The sequence below is a fragment of the Planococcus citri genome, chromosome 4 (assembly GCF_950023065.1).
Source record: "Planococcus citri chromosome 4, ihPlaCitr1.1, whole genome shotgun sequence".
In the NCBI taxonomy this organism is placed as follows: domain Eukaryota; kingdom Metazoa; phylum Arthropoda; class Insecta; order Hemiptera; family Pseudococcidae; genus Planococcus; species Planococcus citri.
In genome coordinates, this window is record NC_088680.1 from 6,674,198 (window position 1) to 6,693,952 (window position 19,755).

At 35.4% G+C, this 19,755-nt stretch overlaps 1 protein-coding gene across 1 annotated transcript in view; it reads left to right on the forward strand.

Annotated features, from left to right (window-relative positions):
• Nucleotides 1-1,327: 1,327 nt before the first annotated feature.
• Nucleotides 1,328-19,755, forward strand: part of LOC135845497 (fibroblast growth factor receptor 2-like) — a 28,042-nt gene continuing 9,614 nt past the window's right edge. Inside the window, exons 1-11 of the mRNA XM_065364082.1 lie at nucleotides 1,328-1,455; nucleotides 1,552-1,749; nucleotides 2,505-2,626; nucleotides 2,766-2,910; nucleotides 2,990-3,055; nucleotides 4,723-4,816; nucleotides 4,886-4,991; nucleotides 5,113-5,347; nucleotides 5,509-5,774; nucleotides 6,031-6,224; nucleotides 6,290-6,430. Coding sequence (XP_065220154.1) covers nucleotides 1,395-1,455; nucleotides 1,552-1,749; nucleotides 2,505-2,626; nucleotides 2,766-2,910; nucleotides 2,990-3,055; nucleotides 4,723-4,816; nucleotides 4,886-4,991; nucleotides 5,113-5,347; nucleotides 5,509-5,774; nucleotides 6,031-6,224; nucleotides 6,290-6,430 — 1,628 coding nt within the window. The 5' untranslated portion in view covers nucleotides 1,328-1,394. The remainder of the gene's footprint in view (nucleotides 1,456-1,551; nucleotides 1,750-2,504; nucleotides 2,627-2,765; nucleotides 2,911-2,989; nucleotides 3,056-4,722; nucleotides 4,817-4,885; nucleotides 4,992-5,112; nucleotides 5,348-5,508; nucleotides 5,775-6,030; nucleotides 6,225-6,289; nucleotides 6,431-19,755) is intronic.

A 19,755-nucleotide genomic window follows, 5' to 3' on the forward strand; every position in this document is an offset into this window, starting at 1 on the left:
ACTTAACCGATAAAATTGAATCAAAAGAATGTAGAAAAAAGCTCGTACTGGAGCCTCAGACTTGGCTTTATAGTACTCGCTCTCTTTTTCCATACCAAGATTTCCTTCAAATAAATCGAAAACTTCAAAATTTTCAAAAAAAGGCTGTCTTGGTTCTTGCAGACGTATACCCAAACATTCCAATTTCAAACACATTATTCACAGTATAATTTTACATTTCTGCTTCCCCTTTTTCACCGATAATCAAAAGAGACAGAGGAGATTTTAGGTTTATAAGGACTATTGAAGTCATTTCACAATTTTTTTTACGACGGATAACAGTTTGCCTCACTTTTTTCACACCTACTCTGCTCATTGTTAGTAAATTAGACATAATCTGTAGCAACTATAGGTATGGCCGTATTCTTAAAAATACGTATTTTTACTTAATTACAGCAACCATTGCCATCGGGTTAGGGATTGTTATAACGACAGTTCCTTCGGTGTTTTCCTCAGATTCAATAGGTAAGATTTACATTTTTTTTTTTTTAAGAGGAAAAAATGTATCTACCTATTTATTTTATTACAAGACGAATTTTTAGCAGTAAAATTTACCAACATAACTAAGAAATGCGGAAATCTGGTGCTATTATCATGCGAAGTCATAAACCCCGAAAATCAACATCAGTGGTATCGCTTATCATCCGAAAAAATTGAGACAATATTAAACGAATCATCAATAGATGAATTATCTCCGTACAAAGTAGAAATAAGTAATGATCAATTGAATAAATCAAACAATGGAAATCAGTCTCAGTTTTACTATTTCCCTTCATTTTTCTCATCAAATACCTAGTCAATTTTTCTTCAAAAATTTTATTGTTTGTGATTAAAGTTTTGAAATTTTTAAAATTGATTCACCAGGAAACCCAGTATTTTAGGGAAACATTGAGGAACCTACGAAATAAGTAAGTAGATACTCAAAGAGAAATGAAAATTTTGATTCTCTCGTTTTTTTTTTTTTTTTTGCAGCAACGCTGCTTTTTTGGCCGAAAATCGAAGTTTTGTGATGAAAATGTGGATAAAATAATTTCTAATCTCTAATAATAATTTGGATTTAATTCTCAAATTTTTGTCTGAATATCTCTAAACCAAAGTTGTGCGCATTCCTAACAATGCAATTCACATTAACCTGCATCATGTTCGCTTTCCTATTACAGCCATTGAGGTAGGTTCTCGTAATTCATTTTTTTCTTTCGTAAAAAGTTCAGATATAGGTACCTAATTATTATTTGAATAAAACAGATATAATAAAGACATCTAATATCTATGTATAATCCTTAGATGAGAAAAAAAATCATACGAAACAGCAGATAGAAAAAATTCAGAATGGTATAGCACCACCTTACTTTAATATGAAAGGTATTTTCAATGTATATAAACGAGATCATCTATACTTGGATATTTGTGCAAGAGGTACTCGCATTAGGAACTTTATTCCGTTGAAAGATGTGGCAAATTAGGTAAGCACAGCACCTAAGTACATTTTAACGATTTTTTTTTCTTGTGTAGGATACCCGGAGCCAAAATATAATTTAACATACGTAAAGAATCACCGGGAAATCTCTCTAGAGGACATGAATGATTTTGATGGAATGATCACCTCGAGAATTCCATTAACTGTGCTAAAAGTGCCAACAGCTCTTTCCTTAGTTGCGTGTAATACAAATGGCTGCATTAATGATACCATTCACTCTATTCATGTAACTGGTGAGCCAATACAGAAAGCTTGAAATATTTACATCATGTTGAAATTTTATAACTCTTACTACAATAAGCATATTACCTATGTGCATTACCTATAATTAATAATTGAATCGGTGAGAACAGAAAGGGACCAAGTCACAATTTCGGATTTTTTTCACGGAGAGGTATGTGGGTTTTGAAATACGGCGGATCGACTGGTGATGTCAGATTTCTCCAAAACTGCCGGGAAAGCTTGGTATTTGGGTGCAGAAAAGGGCCGGGTCCGCATTGATGAATTTTTTGAATTCTTTGAAAAATGATTAACATTTTCGAAAAGACCACTTTTTGAAATTCAAGTTCATCTCTGTACTGAAAAAAAAAAAAAAAAAAAACGAAAAAATTAACAACATCGGCAAAAAGTTTTACACTTCATGGGGTTTTCGGTCAATTTAAACGAGCTAGCAGTCTTAGTGATGTACTTAGATGTAGAATCAAGCCCCATTCCTGCCCGAGCAATTTCAAGGGAAACTTTGGCGATTGAGTGCAGAAAGGGTGTCAGTCCCATTTGTTTATGCAGCAACTGCGCCGGCGTACGTGAACATTTTTTTTCTTCAAAACTGTGCTAAAAATTGTGTCTTGGGATTCTCTTTCAATGACCTTAGCATGTTTACCAAACATTTTTGATTTTCGAATAAATCAGTTTGTTGTTCCTGAAAAATGCGAAAATGGACATATTAGCCCCTTTCGGCTCTCATCGATTCAATATTATACTCATTCAGGAAACCGTATTGTACTGGAACAAACTCCTGGTCAAGCGATACACCTATGCTGTGAAAATGAACTCCGTTCGGCCTGGAATGTAACATGGTTCTTTAATACCTCAAGAGAAACGAGAATTTCAGTAAGATAAAACCCATTTTTAAATGACCCCCCCCCTCGTCGCCCGTTATTTAAAAAAACCGTAGAATGAGAAATTTGAAAACAATTTCAAATGCTTCGAGAAGTATTCAAATTTTATTTTGCTTTATTGAAATCAACAGGAGGTGACACAACTTCCATCTGGATTTTATTCTAACTATAAAATACCTAAAATCAGCTATCTAGATGAAGGCTTTTACGAATGCCGAACGGTCCAGAATTCAAAATGGATCACTATCGGCGATTTTCACTTGAAAATAAAGGATGGTGACTAAAAAAAAACAAAACAATAATATAGTTGATACTTACTCCAGATCAACGTACTGATGTATTTACATTTCCACAGACGCTACACCGGCCACACTCGCCGCTGAACATGACCCAAGTTCTACCTACCAGATTACCAACAATGGTGAGAATGCACTTCCTGCGGATTCTAGTGAATTTCTGCTTTACAACTCCACTTGATGAAATTTTGTAGAAACTTCAACTTTCAAAAACGTACTGGAAGCTCCAGTACTTTCCGAAAAGTCGCTGGAGGCTCCAAAACGACTCTAAATCCGCCATGCAGTCGACTTCATAGCGTATTGAATTTAGTATAGTTTACAGAATTAATTTCGGCTTTTCAACTGCATTTTTTTGATGAAATTGTTGTGGAAATTTCAAGTTTCAAAAATCTACTGGAGGCTCCAGAACTGCTCAAAACGGGTTGAAACCGTTTTCAGCTGATTTGGCAGGTTGAAAAATAGGATATACGTATCCTAAAATTCAATTTTCCAAGACAATTTGGTAAAATTTTGATTTTTTTCCCCTCATTATTGACATAAATTTAATTTTTTTTTAAATTCACCAAAATAAAAAAAAAAGTCGTAGCAGTCGGCCGCTACGTAAGAGACTTTTTGCACAAAAAACTATGTGGGCTTTGTAACAGGGTATAGTGATTTCGTCAAGTTTGTAACACATTTTTGGAGTCGAAATTTGCGCTGAAAAATTTTTGTTCTTTGCCGGCATTTTTACGCATCTTGTTCATACATTATTGCCAAAAAAAAACCGTAAAAAATGGGCATTTTAATAAGGTTTTCGCAGACGATTTTTTTATTCAGCTCGTATATTGGGAGAACGCGCGTAAATACTTACTTATCAAAATACACATTTTTCAAATCAACATTTCCCTGTGCCATTGTTACACGTAAGTGGGACAGAGAAATTTTTTACTCGAAAGTACTTAGATGCTTGTCAGGAGCACTATTTGAATAGAGAAATTGGGTAGGCAAAAGGAAAGTAGGATAATGGATAGGATGAGACTGATGGAAAGTGGGTACGAATTGTAGGATGAAATCTAAAATTAAACCTGGTAATCATGACCATACGTTACGTATTTTGCTCGATTAATTCAATTTCCATTACTACATTACAATCCCATTTACATCAGTATTCAACGAATACCTACACTACTTTGAATTTAGCCAAAATGGCTGAGACAGAGTCTCAAGAGCAATTTTTATTCAAAAACAACTAAAAATCAACTAAATTATATTTCTAACTCTGAAAATCAAAATACCTACCCAATTCAAAAACGTGGATTTCAGAACATGAATTTGAAATTTCAGCACTAAATTGACTTCTCAACAGCCTCATGTCTCAAGACCATTCAAGGTATACACATGACCTCAAGTAGCTCTTAAATACCCGTATATGAAAATCTGTAATTCATGAATCAGGTGGTTTTTGATGGTCACGTCCACATCCGGTATTCATTCGAAATTGCCACGAAAAGTTCATGCAATGTTACTGCACCTACAGCATGTAATGTACTTCTTTGAGATCACCATGAAATATTGAATTACCACACAAAAATTCTGTACCAAAAAATTGAAATTTTTTATTACCATAAAAAAATTCACTCCAAATCACCACAAAAAATTCATTTACCTATATAAAATTGAAGATCTTGTTTCTACAGTGACCGAAATCGACATTTAAATAGACTAGGTAAAATTCACATTCATAAGATACCTCAGTAATGAAATTTTATAAATGATTTCATAAAAAAATCATAACAACCTGCGTTTGGAAAAGATGACATGATAATGAAGATATTAATCACCGCGCTAGGAATGATATTGATAATTGCAGTAATATGTGGCATACTTTTTTTCTGCAAATACAAAAAGTAAGTAAGCCAAAACTTTCTTAAGATTAATTCCAATTCTAAACTTGTGACAATTACTTAAATACATAGAGAAATGAAACAGAAAGATACCGAAATCGCAGAAATGACACAATTGGTGAAAAAGATTGTAGTACAGAAACAAATCAACATCGATGACAATTTTCCCGATGTTTTGGTACGTACGTATCTACATGCATACAAATATTAATAACCTGTATAAAAACATACTAACCTACCCAGATTGTAGACTCTGACTAAAAGAAACTGATTATTATTATTTCATATCCTGCCAACAGAATATGCCTGTCGTTTCAATTGAACGTTTGAAATGTGGTATAGTGAAAAACGGCATGGTTTCGGTAGGCGAATATGAAATGTCATTAGACGAACATTGGGAATATCCTCGACAAAATTTACGCTTGGGGGAAACTTTGGGTGAAGGTGAATTTGGGAAAGTAGTGCAAGCCGAGGCAAAGGATATTTGGGAACATGGAAATGACCTTGTAACAGTGGCAGTGAAAATGCTCAAGGGTTAGTCCTTATACGTTAGATTAATGCCTAAATAACAACAGCTTTATCAATAAGTATACCTACTTAAAAGTACGTAAATCACTTCATTTATGAATAGCGAAGTGAAACAGTAAAAAGGTACCTACGCTAATCAATAATTTCTCATAACTTGAATAATTCAGATGATCACATGGACTCAGACATGATAGACTTGGTATCTGAAATGGAATTGATGAAATTACTCGGGAGTCACCAGAACATCCTTCGACTTCTCGGCTGCTGCAGCCAAGGAGGACCATTGCTTGTAATTACAGAATATGCTCGAAATGGAAACCTCAAGAATTTTCTTCGAAAACATCATCACCATTCCATCAAAATAGAAGAAAGTACTCTCTTGACTTATGCTCGTCAAATTGCGCAAGGAATGGTTCATCTGTCTTCAATAAAAGTGTGTACCTACCTATTCGAAAATTTTTCACCCAACAGAAACTTGTGATCAGCAGAAAGTCCCATAGTTCTATTTTCATCTAAAAATTTTCAGTTCAAAGTCAACCATCAAGGCAAACAATTGGTTGACTTGGAGTTTGAACTGAAAATTTTCTACTCAGAGTGTGCTGTTATGATGGATTTCCCTACATCTTACCACACTATACAGATCACACTTGCAATTACGAGTAAATATTATTTTTATTTTCATTCAATAGTGTATTCATCGAGATTTGGCTGCTCGAAATATCCTTGTAACAGCTCAGTGCACGATGAAAATTGCTGATTTTGGCCTCGCCCGAGATGTGAGACATACCGAATACTACAAGAAGACATCAAACGGTCGACTACCCATAAAGTGGATGGCACCAGAAGGCTTATTTCATAACAAATACACAATGCAATCTGACGTGTAAGACGAAAACTACCATTACCATATACGAAAATGAAGAGAAATTTACACTTATCCTTTTTCAGCTGGTCTTTCGGCATATTGCTTTGGGAGATAATAACGCTGGGTGATGATCCGTATCATTCAATAGATTCTCTTGCTGGGCTACGTAACGCTTTAAAGCAAAATTATCGAATGGAAAAGCCCGCAAATGCATCTACAAACATGTAAGTTCAACAATAAAGGAGGAGTTGCGATAAGGCCATTTTTTGGCCCCACCTAGTTTTCAACTCGTCCACTCTAAAAATGTTGTAATAAATGTACGAAATACGAATCCGTGGTTAGTTAAGCCAAAATGACCATTTTTTGGACTCCAGGGGTTCCCAAAGTTGCGAATAAGAAAATAATTTTAGGAACCATTGAGTATTAAACTTTTTTAGCGTAAAATATCTTTTTGAATCAGATAAACGTTGTGTGAGGTGATTTTCTTACTTTCGACCTTCGGGGACAGGAATTTGGGGGGGTTCAATTTTTTAAAAATTTTGGAACCACCATTTTGATCCTAACTCCTTTGAACCTCGCTGAAAAGCTTTTCACAGTTTATTAGTATCTAAAAGACCTTCATCCTACCAAGTTTTGAGCTCAATAAAAAATTACGCTGTCACGCAAAAATCCAATTTCCCAATTTTTCGTAATTTCGATATTTTGGGAACCCCTGGAAAACTATAAACCTGCGACTTGCGCCACACGTACCGTTTTGAGGTATATATTCGATTATTTGGATGAAAAAGTTAAATTAAGCTCCCTGCATATTTGTAATTTTGTACCCTTTTTATAGAGCCCCCATTTTAGGAACCCCTAAAAAAGGCGTTACTGCATAGTTTTTCAAATAAATTGAAGAATTTACATTTGAAACACACTAGCAAGTGATCAATAATTTTTCCTGTAACTTTCAAAATTGAGCTATTTTGGGTCAAATTCTGAGATTTAACTCTTCGAAAAGACGTTAAAATCACGTTTTCACGATTTCAACATGTAGTAAAAAATCTCAGAATTTGACCCAAAATAGCTCAATTTTGAAAGTTACAGGAAAAATCATTCGAAAAATTATCAAGCACTTGCTAGTGCGTTTCAAATGCAAATTATTCAATTCATTTGAAAAACTATACATAAACGCCTTTTTTAAGGGTTCCCAAAATGGGGGTTCTAAAAAAAGGGTTCAAAGTTACAAATATACAGGGAGCTCAATTGAACTTTTTCACTTGGATTATCGAATATAATACTTCAAAACGTTAAGTTTGGCGCAAATCGCAGGTTTCTAATTTTCCAGGGGTTCCCAAAATATCGAAATTACGAAAAACTGGAAAATTGGATTTTTGAGTACCAGCGAAAATTTTTATTGAGCTCAAAATTTGGTAGTGTGAGGGGACTTATGCCTTGCAACTCTTAGGTGTTGCCACATATCATATATCTCTCCGCGTCTATGTGTAAGATTACTCCTAGAAGAAGATGTCCCTACTTAGACCAGTGGGAGAAACTTCCCCTCCGACTTAGCGAGATGCCAGCATCGAGCCTTGGAGAATCGGTAGCTCTCGCCACTTATATTAGAAACAAGGAAGCCGAAACTCCTCTCTAATATCAGTCCAGTCGCGTGGGTATTATCCGGTTAACCCAGCACGACATTTGTTAAAGTGTACTTTTCGTCAATTTAAAGAATATTCATTAAATTAAATATTCTTAAACCTTTTATCGGTTAATCGTCATACACTACCAATCGGTTTTAAAACAATCGTTATTATCATCGCGTTTCGTGTATCTTGATCTACTCTTGCTAAGGTAAAGTTCTCGCCGCGTTTATAATAACACCAACTATGGTCGTAAGTATTCAACTTCTTCCATAATTAATATGTTAAAATGAATTTATTTACCTGTTATTATTAAGATATAAATAGTTAGCTTTATCAACTATTTATGGCGTAATTATAAGGTGTGTATTACAATTACATCGAATTACACGGAGTATCTAACTAGGTGTTGTTATTCTTCTAATTTATTTATTTAGGCGCTAAATGAATAAATGTAGATAGGTGAATTATTAGAGTACTGACCCCTAATTAGGTGCTAATACACCCCTATGATAGGTCCTCGGACAGATCATAGACGGATTTATGTAAGCATTGATCAGATTAATGGTATTCGGCTAAAGCTATCCAGGCAAATATACTTTACATCAGGTTCTTAGGTCTTTACATTGGCACCCTAGGGTTAATATATATCGTTAGGTGTTTATTATTGATCTATTTCTCACAGCCATTAGTCCCGTTAATGTCTTTACATTGGCGCCCGGACGTGGTCCTCTCTATGTCTCAAATTTCTCGAAATTTGCGTCATAATTAGGATTTCAACCCTCCCTTAATATTTTCGAAAAATCTTTTTTTTTTTGCGAAGATTGGACGAAAATATTAAGCTCAAAAATAGCGAATAGATTTCTCACTAGCCTGACGCATAGCGAGAATCTATTCATGTAGGATCTTCATCCCTGAAAAATTCGGAAAATTTCAAGGTACTTGGCGAATTTTTTCGAAAATTCGTCAATAAATTGAACTTTCGGAATTCTTCAAAGTTTTAGTATTCATCGAAAAATTCTCTATTTACGAGAAGCGCACGTGAATACTAAAATTCCACAGGTGTTGTTCATATTTTCAGTTGTTATGTCAATTTCACATTGTTCTGACAACCTCGAAAATTTGAGCAACTTTGGTATTTTTTGTGTGTTTTTCTTTACACGAAATTCCACAAAAAATATCAAAAATACCACAGGCGCTAGAAATCGGTATTTTTTATGCACACCGGAATCTAGTGAAAGAATTTTGACTGAAAATTAGGACCTTTTTAGTTGTTCAAATTTCCGAAATTATGAGTGAATTTATTTCAGTATCTGCTTTGTCAGAGACTATGCTGGGTAAATTCACCGTAAAATCGGACGTTTGAACAAATCTTACCATTAGGGAACATATAGTATTGGAATTTTTTTGGTTACATGAATTTTTTAGTGCAAATTCGTCGTAACTGGAAAATTCAAACAATTTTCAATTTGCCTAAATTTCCGAATTGCGTCGTGAATTTATCTCAGTATCTGCATTGTCAGAGACCATGCTGGGTAAATTCACCGTAAATCGGACGTTTAGACAAATATCACAATTAGGGAACTCCATAATGTTAAAATTTTCTTGATTACATGAATTTTTCATACAAATTCGTTGTAATCGGAAAATTTAGGTATCTCCTTATTTGTTTAAATTTTCGAGTCATGACATAAGTTTATTTTCAGTATCTGCTTGTCAGAGACTATGCTGGGTAAGTTTACCGTAACTCGGATTTTTAAACAAAGCCTACCATTTGGATTTTTATGTTGTTCAGATTTTGTCATTACATGAATTTTTTAGTGCGAATTCGTTGTGATTGAAGAATTTGAACATCTAACTATTTGTCTAGATTTTCGGATTGTGACGTGAATTTATTTCAGTATCTGCTTTGTCAGAGACCAAGCTGGGTAAATTCACCGCAGTCCGGACGTCTAAACAAATCCATCTTTCGGCATCTTTTTTGGTAATTTTCTCGCCCCAGAAAATTAACAGAAAATTTAAAACTCGTAGAAATTTTTAGGCCCCATAATGCTCGTCATTTCGTATCTAACAATTCTATGGGAAATACCGATTTTTCCCTATTTCTGGTAACTAGGTCCATTTTTCGAATTTTCTCATTCTTAGAGGTTTTTTGGTTATTTTTTATTCTCAGCTCGCAGGTTTCCTATTTAGCTTTAGTAGTGATGGGATCATGTGCTTTATAACGAAAATTAACTGAGAAAATTGAATTCCTTGGAACTCTCACTATTTTTCGAGGATTCGTTTACGAAAATCGACGAAAAATTGAGATTCCTGGAATTTTCAGTGTTTTTCCGAAGATTCGTAATTGCACTATATTCCATCACATGCAAATTATAGTCAGATTCGTGCTAAGTAGAGGATCTCGCGACCAGTTTGTCTAAAATTTCCTAATAATTTCTATCTTGATCCTACAAGCTATTTTTTCCATTCTAACACCTCGACTGTGTATTTTTTCGAAGTCAATGTGCAAAACACTTTATTTAAAGTTCGACAAGTTGACTCGAAAAAATCACATTATTCCTTATCATCCCGAAGAATTATTGGAAAGTTCAAATTTCTCAGGTGTGAACACACATGCGACTGAAGAAATGTAATTTTTCATTGAAAAATGACCTTCACGAATGTGTGCATGCCTGCGAAAGGTGTAAACTTCCAATATTCTGGATTGCAAATCATGAGCAATCTTTCTTGTCACAACTTTTCCCTTTGTCTGAGTTGAGCAATCGATACTGTATGTCGAAATCTTCACGAATTCGACAGTATAGTATCAACCAGTTCAAGGTTAAAATTCAGAAAAACCACAAAATATGCAATTAATTGCATAAAACTCCGGCGATCTTCGAAAAGATCCTCCTTCATAAATAGGGTTCTTCTTAGTATATTTTTCTTGGCCGGGATTGATTGCTTAGTGGACTCCATTTTGAAGGTTAAAATCAGAAACTTTGTTTCTGATACTTATCGAGGCCATAAAATTCATTTTAACTCGCCTCATAAATTTTCCATCTACCCAATCCACTCAATTTCGAAAAATTCGCGTCGAAAAACTCGTTCGTTATTCTAAAAAAATCCCAATTTGGAAAATTGCACAATTCGAATCTTTCAAAATTCACGTGCAAAAATTCCACCCAAGATAGGCCCCAAACACTCTTTCTATACCCATTTCCGGTGATCTCATCGTATTTCAACGGACATTTAGCCATTTTCTTTCTAAAAATAGCTCCATACCTATCTTTATCTCCGTGTGAAAATCACGTACGCCATTTTCCCACGGTCATTTCAATGTCAAGTTGTTTTCGTCAACGTTGGAATGTCGTGGGGCATGTCACGTATGCTGTTTTTCACAAAGTCATCTCAATGTCAAGATGAGTCATTTCCTTCATACGTGATATGTTTCCACGTGGAAACATCACGTACGCCATTTTTCCAAAGTCACCTTCAAGCGAAGATGACTCATTTTCTCGTACATCTTCTTCATTTTCCATCGCAGATATGTGATTCATACCTATCTCTTTTGGTAGGCATTGAGTCATCGTATCTACACATTTTTTCCATCTCTCATATCTTCGTTTCATTTTTTAGAAATCTATTTTTAGACTTCTAAATGCTTGGTGACACACACGTGACGAGTACTTGTATTCTCACAGTGCCTACCACATACCCCACCTCCACCCATCAAAAACATCTCGTACACCCATTGTACAACTCCTTGCCGTTACAGTAAAAAGGGGGAACGCAGCTTCATACACTGCATCTCTCTTAAACTCGCGGTTATTAAATCAGATGTATTCCCTCGACGATTTAATGTAAATCTCTCGCGCCTAATTACTTAGTATTCGTTTTTCGGTACATTCATTTTTTCGCGTCATATTTTTCGGTTAAATCGCGTACCCTTTTATAATGAATAACGAGCCTAGAATTACGCGAAGTAGAACCAGTGGAAATTTTCTTGATTCCGTAAATCGCACACGTTCGAAATCGCGCACCTCCGAGCCGGAAACCCCATCAGTTCCTGAGGTAAGCGAACTTAATAAAAAGGTCGATATTGATTTTTCACAGTCACTTGGTAGCTCATCTCACACTTCCGGAGATGAATACCAAGATACTACCCCTGATGTAAGTGAGGAAGGGAATGCGAGCAAGCAACCCAGACCTTTTAATTCTGAAAAATACATTGATGTATTAGATGAATTAGTTGCGGAAGTTTTCACACAGACCTGGAATTGGAGTGATTCAATCCAACGTCAAGTGAAAGAAAACCATGCAACCCTTACAATGGAGAGTACCTTGGTATCCAATTTGGCCAATGCAAATAAAATTGCAGTGGAAAAACTAAGTGATTGTGTAGTCAATTTAGATACTCGCGTAGGAAAAGAGATTAGTGACTTACAAGATACTCTCACCGCAAACATCGAACATACTTCGAGTATTTTGGAAAGTCATACAAGCAAATTCGCTGACTATGATGAAAATTTCATGTCTAAAGCAGATTTTGAAAATTTCAACCAAAATTACTCGAAGTATAAGGAAAAATCTGAACTCGACTTAGCAACTCGATACAGAGGATTCCGACAAATTTGTGGTGAGATCCAATCTTTAAAACAACGGTCGCATAATCACACCAATGATTCAGACGAAGGACGTGCAAGCGTACATATTGATGCAGGTGCAGTCCGAAATGCAGGTATTTATTTCTCTGACGATAAGTTATATTATCCTCATCAATTTATCACCGAAATGGAGGATTATTTTCGAGGCACTCGCGCGCTAGAATCTCAAAAAATTATAGCAATGAAAGGTGTGATTATTACGTCTAATAGAACCCAATTTTTGGAATTTTCGTCCGAAGCAACTAATTTCAATGATTTTAAGGCAAAATTTCTTGAGTTTTATTGGGACATTCGAGCACAAAATGAAGCTTGGAAGGCATTTTGCCAGACGTACTCCACGTCCATTGATATAAAAGATTTGGCTGTTCGCATGAAATGTTGGATAAAGAGTCTCCGTCATTTTCGTATGAATCCTGAGCAGGAACTCATCCGCATTATCATTGCGAAAACACCACCAGAATATAGTCTAAGTCTTCATCAACCTGGACAAACATTGGATGAGTTTCTTCTGAAATTGACTAATCTTGCGTCAATACAGGAAGATCCTCTCAATGAAGTCCCTGTAGTGCTCAAAGGTCGCAATAACACTCAGAATAATCGTGTGTATGAAAGACAAAATGTGTTCGAGAACAAAGCGATACCTTTGGTACCTTCATATGCCCAGCTTTTACAGGATTGGAATGCAAACAAGGTCCAAAGTGTACCAAAAGTTCAAAAACCATTCGTCAATCTACAAAACAAAAAATTTACATTTAGGCAGCCCACCCCTCTATCAAACGAGAAACAAGCTCCTAATGTAAATACGAGAAATATTGCTCCGACGAAAAATCCAAATGACAGTCGTCAAGACAATATTCCCAAATTTGACAATAAAAAACCCAAACCAGCCTTTCATATGAATGATAGGAGTGAAATCGTATTACGTAAATTCAAACCTAAATTTCCGTCTCGAGAATTAAATGCAAATGTGCATGCCGTATATATTGATCCCAATACCAACGAAGTCTCATTATTAGATGATGAGGCAGACGATCAACAAGAACGAGAGGAATATTTAGCGTCTTTAAATCAAACGATTGAACAATTAGAAAATGCTAATTTGAACGAAAACTCAATTTCCTCTGAGTTTCAAAATCCTCAGGACACTTTTGAGTCAAACTCAAGAAACGAAAATTGTTAGAGAGTTCAGGGGCACTTTCTAGCAATATATCGGACCCCCTAAGAAATATTTTTGAGGATTATATCTGGATAGGGGATGGAGTCGCTAACTTCTTGAGTAGAGGTGAAAGGACTCCACCGCCTATATTACCAAAATTCATACAAGACCAGATAAGCCTCTCAGAATTATATAATCGACTCATACATGTTCCTTTTCCGCAAAATAGAAAATTTGTCATCTCTTTTGGACAATTTGAGTTAAGTTTTTCCAATAGGCCAATTGATAGTATAGAAAAAGAGATGCAGTGCATTCTGAGCTTTTTGATTGATGACAAAAAGGCTGAGAGAATAATTCTCCTTTACCCTTTAATCAAGCCAAAGTTACGGCATGAAAAACCAGTGTCGTTAGGTCGCTATATTTTGTTTCGTAACATGTACACTCTTTTAGCGGTAGATCCGAGAATTGTTTTCAGACGAGAGCCAGCTCTTCTATTCTTGAAAACAGAAGAATACATCCATTTCAACAAAATAGAACTTAGACCTACTGTCGATGATCAAAGGCTTGTAATTCCGCTGCATAATCGATTCCAGTTTATACCATCTAGCCAACGCTATTACCCATCATTGGACATATATTTGGAAGTCTACATCGCAGTATACATCCAGATCCACCAGCTGGAAATTTCTTGGAAAAAGAACACACTCTCAAAGGGTACTACGAAAAATCTTCAATCTTCAGGTAAAATTAGTGATAAAAATTTAGGCTCAAATACGAACCGTGAGCCAAATAAATCGTCACTTTCTACATCACATCCTGAGAAAGTGAAACTGGTAGAACTCAAATTTGTTCAAAAAGATGTTCCCTCTACTAAGTCTAGGTCTTCAAAAAGAAGACATAAACGCTCTAAACGTGAGTTTAAGTCACGTATAATCAGGCGAACCCGTGAGAATTAGATAGATTAGAAACCTAAAAAGCTCTTTAATCCCAATTAATCTTTCTTTGAAGAAGTCTCTTCCCCCTAACTGGTGCAAATGCGTCCCAAATTTCAGATAGAATTTCCATGAAGTGTGCAACATTTTAACTAACTATAACTTACGATAACGTACGCCTCTTAACGAACAATATTAACGAACTTAAAATGAACCTATTTTGAATGCGGACAGAGGTGCTTTACACACACCTGTTCACTGAAAAAATAGCTCATTGAAAATAACATAACAATGAGAAGCAGTTTTTGTATTCGCATGTCTTAAACTGGGGCAACCCTGTGCAAGATTTTACGACGCAAAGGCTGAATTCTCAAAACTTGACAAAATAACTAAATAACTGAACAACGCATAACTAGGACAAGAGATTGCATACCTGGTGGTGTGAAGGCGTATCCAAAATTCAAAACATTCTTGAAGTATGGAGCACAATCACCTACCAGTTATATGCAACCTCAGATTTGTCTGAGTATCTTTTCAACCCTCTATACTGTGACAAGGTTTTCGTAATCATGTGCATATATTGGATTTGAGGAGGTAGTCAGATAAATCGCTAACTATAACAAATGTACACCTACTTTTCGAGTTGGTTGTTTTCCTGGAATTGTGGGCACATGTTTGGATTTTTATGCTCCATCATGTGCACTCAGTTTGAGAAAGACTATCAAATTCTTTTCGGTCACGTGACGTAAAAAATCACGTTATTGAGGGGCATTTGACAACTTGAACTTTAGGTGATACATACTCTAACACTTTAACGAAAACATTACGAACTAGGAAAAATAACTAACGTCGCCTATAACCATTCCTGTACCCGGTTTTCATTTTCATCCTGGTTTTTGCCTCATAAATCTTCTTTATATGCCATTCATTCCCGTTTTTTCCCCAATTTCTCTACTTTTATCAGATTCAGTCAGAACACCCCTCACTATGCTCCAATATATTTTTCCAGTTTCTGATTGAATTCTGATAAATTTCCACTTTGCCCTAATATTTTCTTTTCATGTGTCAACGAATTCTGACAATTCACACCCCATATTCTAACCCCCTTTTCCCCAAAATTTTCATACTTTACCAAATTCGGTCGGAGTATAGTCCCCCAATATGCCCCATTATTTTCTTTTCCATTTTCTGACCGAATTCTGATAATTTCCACTCATATCTTACTTTCATTTTGCTGAAAGTTCTTCTCAGACACCATTAGTATTTCTTCGGACTTTTATTCTCCCTCAATTAGACAACGTGGTCCTATAAACGATTCAGAGGATGCCGAAACTCCTCCGATTAGTTGCCTGCTAAGTTCCACTTGTTAGTTGGCGATTCCTGTTGTGAAAAATCAATGTGTAGCAATTTTAGCGTGCTATATCGTCCAACTCTCCCCCCCATTCAATAAGGTTCTTCGAAATTACATTGGTAATGAGAAGCTCTTTTCTGCTTTCTCCCTAACTTTATGGAATTTCAGTTTTTCGTAAATTCCAACCCCCATGGAAATTTGCAAATTGCACTTTCTCCACGCAAATCGAGAAAAATTTTCCTTCATGAACTTCTTGATGTTCCACTCATTTTCTCGTGAGTCTCTCTTAATATTTTATCCTTACCATATGCCTTCGCTATTTAATAGCACTGAGTCACGAGAAAAATACTTTAAAATTTCAGTTTCCGTAAATTTACTAATTTTTTCTTTACTTCTTTTTCACTTATTTTCTCGTGAGTCTCTTTTCCTTATACTTCATCCCCAACATATGCCCTGGCTCACGAGAAAACCACCTCATTTGGTTCTTCCCAAAATCCTTCTCAAAACTCAAGTTCTGATACTCTCTAGTACAGAATTTTCCCAAATAAGCTCTTCTTGTGAGTCCCTTTTTTACAATTTTCCCTCACTTTGCCCTCGCTAGTTTACAGCACTGATTCACGAGAAGAGACCCCAAATTTACCAATTATTCCCAATATTTTCTCAAACTTCAGGAGTAGGTAGACAGTCCACAAAACAAATCTTTTGTTTCCTCATGCGCGAATTTGTGCCAATCAGTGATGGTTAGTTACCGGTAATTTATAATTGGGTAACTTACCAGTAACTTACCGGTAAGTTACCGGTAATTTAAGTAACTTATAAAGTTTCACCAAAATGGTTCAGAAGATCAGAATTGAGATGATGGTTACCATAAAATCATCCAAATCTCCCAACAACTGACAGAAATGTCTAGGGACTTGAGCAGATTTCCCAATTTCCCCAATTCTGCTTATTTGGGCTAGGGCCTAGGGGCAGAACGAAAATTTCTGCCCCTCCCACTAATTCTTCAAAAAATTCCTGATCAAAGCGCACCCCAACGATAATTTTCAAAAAAAAAAAATTATTGAATTGATATGATTTCTCAAATTTTTTTCAAAATTCCTTCACATTCAAAAATGAAAAATAATTAAATAAATTTTTAAAAAAAAAACAAGTAAAATGCTTGATTATTGATTTGGGCAATTTCTGGAATTCCTTCATTTCAGTTCTTAAGCAATTTTTTCACCTTCAAAAACCTTGAAAAATTTGATAGCTGTGGATGCGGAAATTCTTCAATTTGAAAAGTAAACTAAAATCAGTTTTGAATCATGATGTGAGATTGTGAGATACTGAAATTTGGATTTCAAACCACAGTTTTTCAGGAATTCCTCACAAGAAAAACCTATACAGCAAAATTTAAGAACAAAATTAGGTATGGCAAAGAAATCACATTATCTCAACATCAATCATCAATAATTTCTAATCATTTCTCAAGTTTAAGTTCAATCCACACAGACACAGCATTCAAAAAGAAAAAAAAAACACAACTTTTGAAGTTTTGATGATTTGTAATACCTACCTACCTACTTATTTACACATTGAAGTGGTCAAATAATTGTGTTTTAATTCGTTTGTATTACAACTACACCATATTTCACCAGAAGCATGAGAGCATGAGCAAATTGTAACTTGTTGTATCTAGACAGCTCTAGGAGCTCATGAAAATGTCCAAAATTACCCTTGTCAACATTTCTATTGAAAATTTATAAATTACCGCGGTAACTAATGGTAATTTATGTCATGGTAACTTACCGGTAACTTACCAGTAAGTTCTCGGGTAAGTTACCTCGGTAAGTTTCCATGCATCACTGGTGCCAATGTTTCCATCTTTATTGTGCAATCAAATTCATGCTGCTTAACAATCCATATGCCCTATGTTATTACTCACCTATCCCCCCCCACAATTTTTCAAATTGTAATTTTTTGAGAATTTCAAGTTTTCGCAAAATTCTCATTTTCTCAAAATATTATATTTTGAGACTCACCTATATTTTCCAACCCCAAAATCCCTCAACTTTTGGAGTTTCAGTTTTTCGCAAACTCCGTCTAACCAACTCTGATACTTTATAGTACAGAGTCAATCCATGTTCACCCCCTATTGCGAATTAATTTCTGTAAGTTTTACCTCTAAACACATGCCCTATTCGACGTGGAATTGATTCGCAATATTATTTTCTTCATTGTTTCCTCTTCTCTTAATCTTTCGTAAAATTCCAAAAAACCAATTCTGATACTCTCGAGTACAGAGTTTTCCTGTTTCCATTCCTTTTCAACCTAAGTCAAGTTACTTTCACAGCAATAGTCCAGTCAGATTCGATCAAATTACATTCCTTCACTATGCCCTATTATTTCTCTTTTACCTCTTGATCGAATTCTGATAATAAGTTTTCAGTTCTGCTATGCTATTCAGAGTTGATTCGCAACTCTTCTCACTTCTTTCTCATGTATCCTTTTTCATAATTCCTCTACTATACCCTTCTTATCCTATAACATTGATTCACAGCTCATTTCCTTCATTTTCCTTTCCTCTTAACTTCCCGACCATATCTCCTACAAATACTGAATTTTCCAAAAAACTAATTCTGATACTAAGTACAGAATTCTCCTATTTCTATTTTCTTTTCAACCTTATGCGAATTGATTCAGCGATAGTTTTATCAGATTCGACCAAAATACATTTCCTCACTGTGTCCCATTTTTCCTTTTTATCTCTAGATCAAATTCTGATAAAATTTTGCTGTGATATTCGAAGTAAACTTGCTACTCTTTTTCGTGAATCCTTTTTCATAATTCCCTCATTATGCCCTTCCTATCCCATAACATTGATTCCTGAGAAATATTCACATTCAATCAATTGCGAGTCAGTTTTATATCATTCCAGCCACTCTACATATGTCCCACATAGCGCGGTTTTCCAAAAAGTTATTGATTCGCAAACCCCTTCCACTTTCCATCTCATTTTTCTCTCACGAATCCTCTTCCATTTTCGATTACATATCCCTCACGTACCTTTTCACATTGTTCATTCAAATACCCCAATCATATGCCCTGTATATCAAATTCGTGAGGGATAATAATTATAAAACTTCAAAGGCAAAATAAGCGGACGATATGGATGACGAATAGGTATAAAGGTAGGATAACGACATACAAGTATAACAAGCACGATGCACACGTTGCCTCTCGTGCTGCGTTTTGCTACAGTCAATTGATTGTTTCAAAACGCAGCTGCGACAAAGCGCTGCATTTTAACAAGTGCATTACGCACAGTGCAACCTGTATGCAACCTGTATAGGTACTTAACAAATAACTAACTTTAACGAGATAATTCTCTCGGTGGTAGTAGACAAAATCTCACGAATTTGAAAAACTTGCCTTTGATACAAGGCAACGATTTCGGATTCGGGAGATTATGTTTGCATTTGTTGCCTTCTTGTCAATCAACACAAGTGGGCAATAAAATGCCTGTTACCAGCGGGAGGAAATGTCTCTTAATTCTTCAACGACAGTATGAAGTAATAAAATATAACCAACACACGCACTTCTGGATACTTCTTTCTCTCTCTTTCTCACATCATCGAAGCTATCCATCTCAGCTTTGCAACGTATACGAGATGTCGAATATTTTTGAACCAGTTAGACAGAGATAGCATTAGAAATATTTCGATATTTCACGTTCATTTTTCGTCTCACTTCTCTCTCTCTCGTTCCTTATCTGCTGTGATAGAGCTACAACATCGGCGATTTTCACACAGCAACTATTATCACATTTCGTATACGCATAGGTTACAGATTTTTCATGT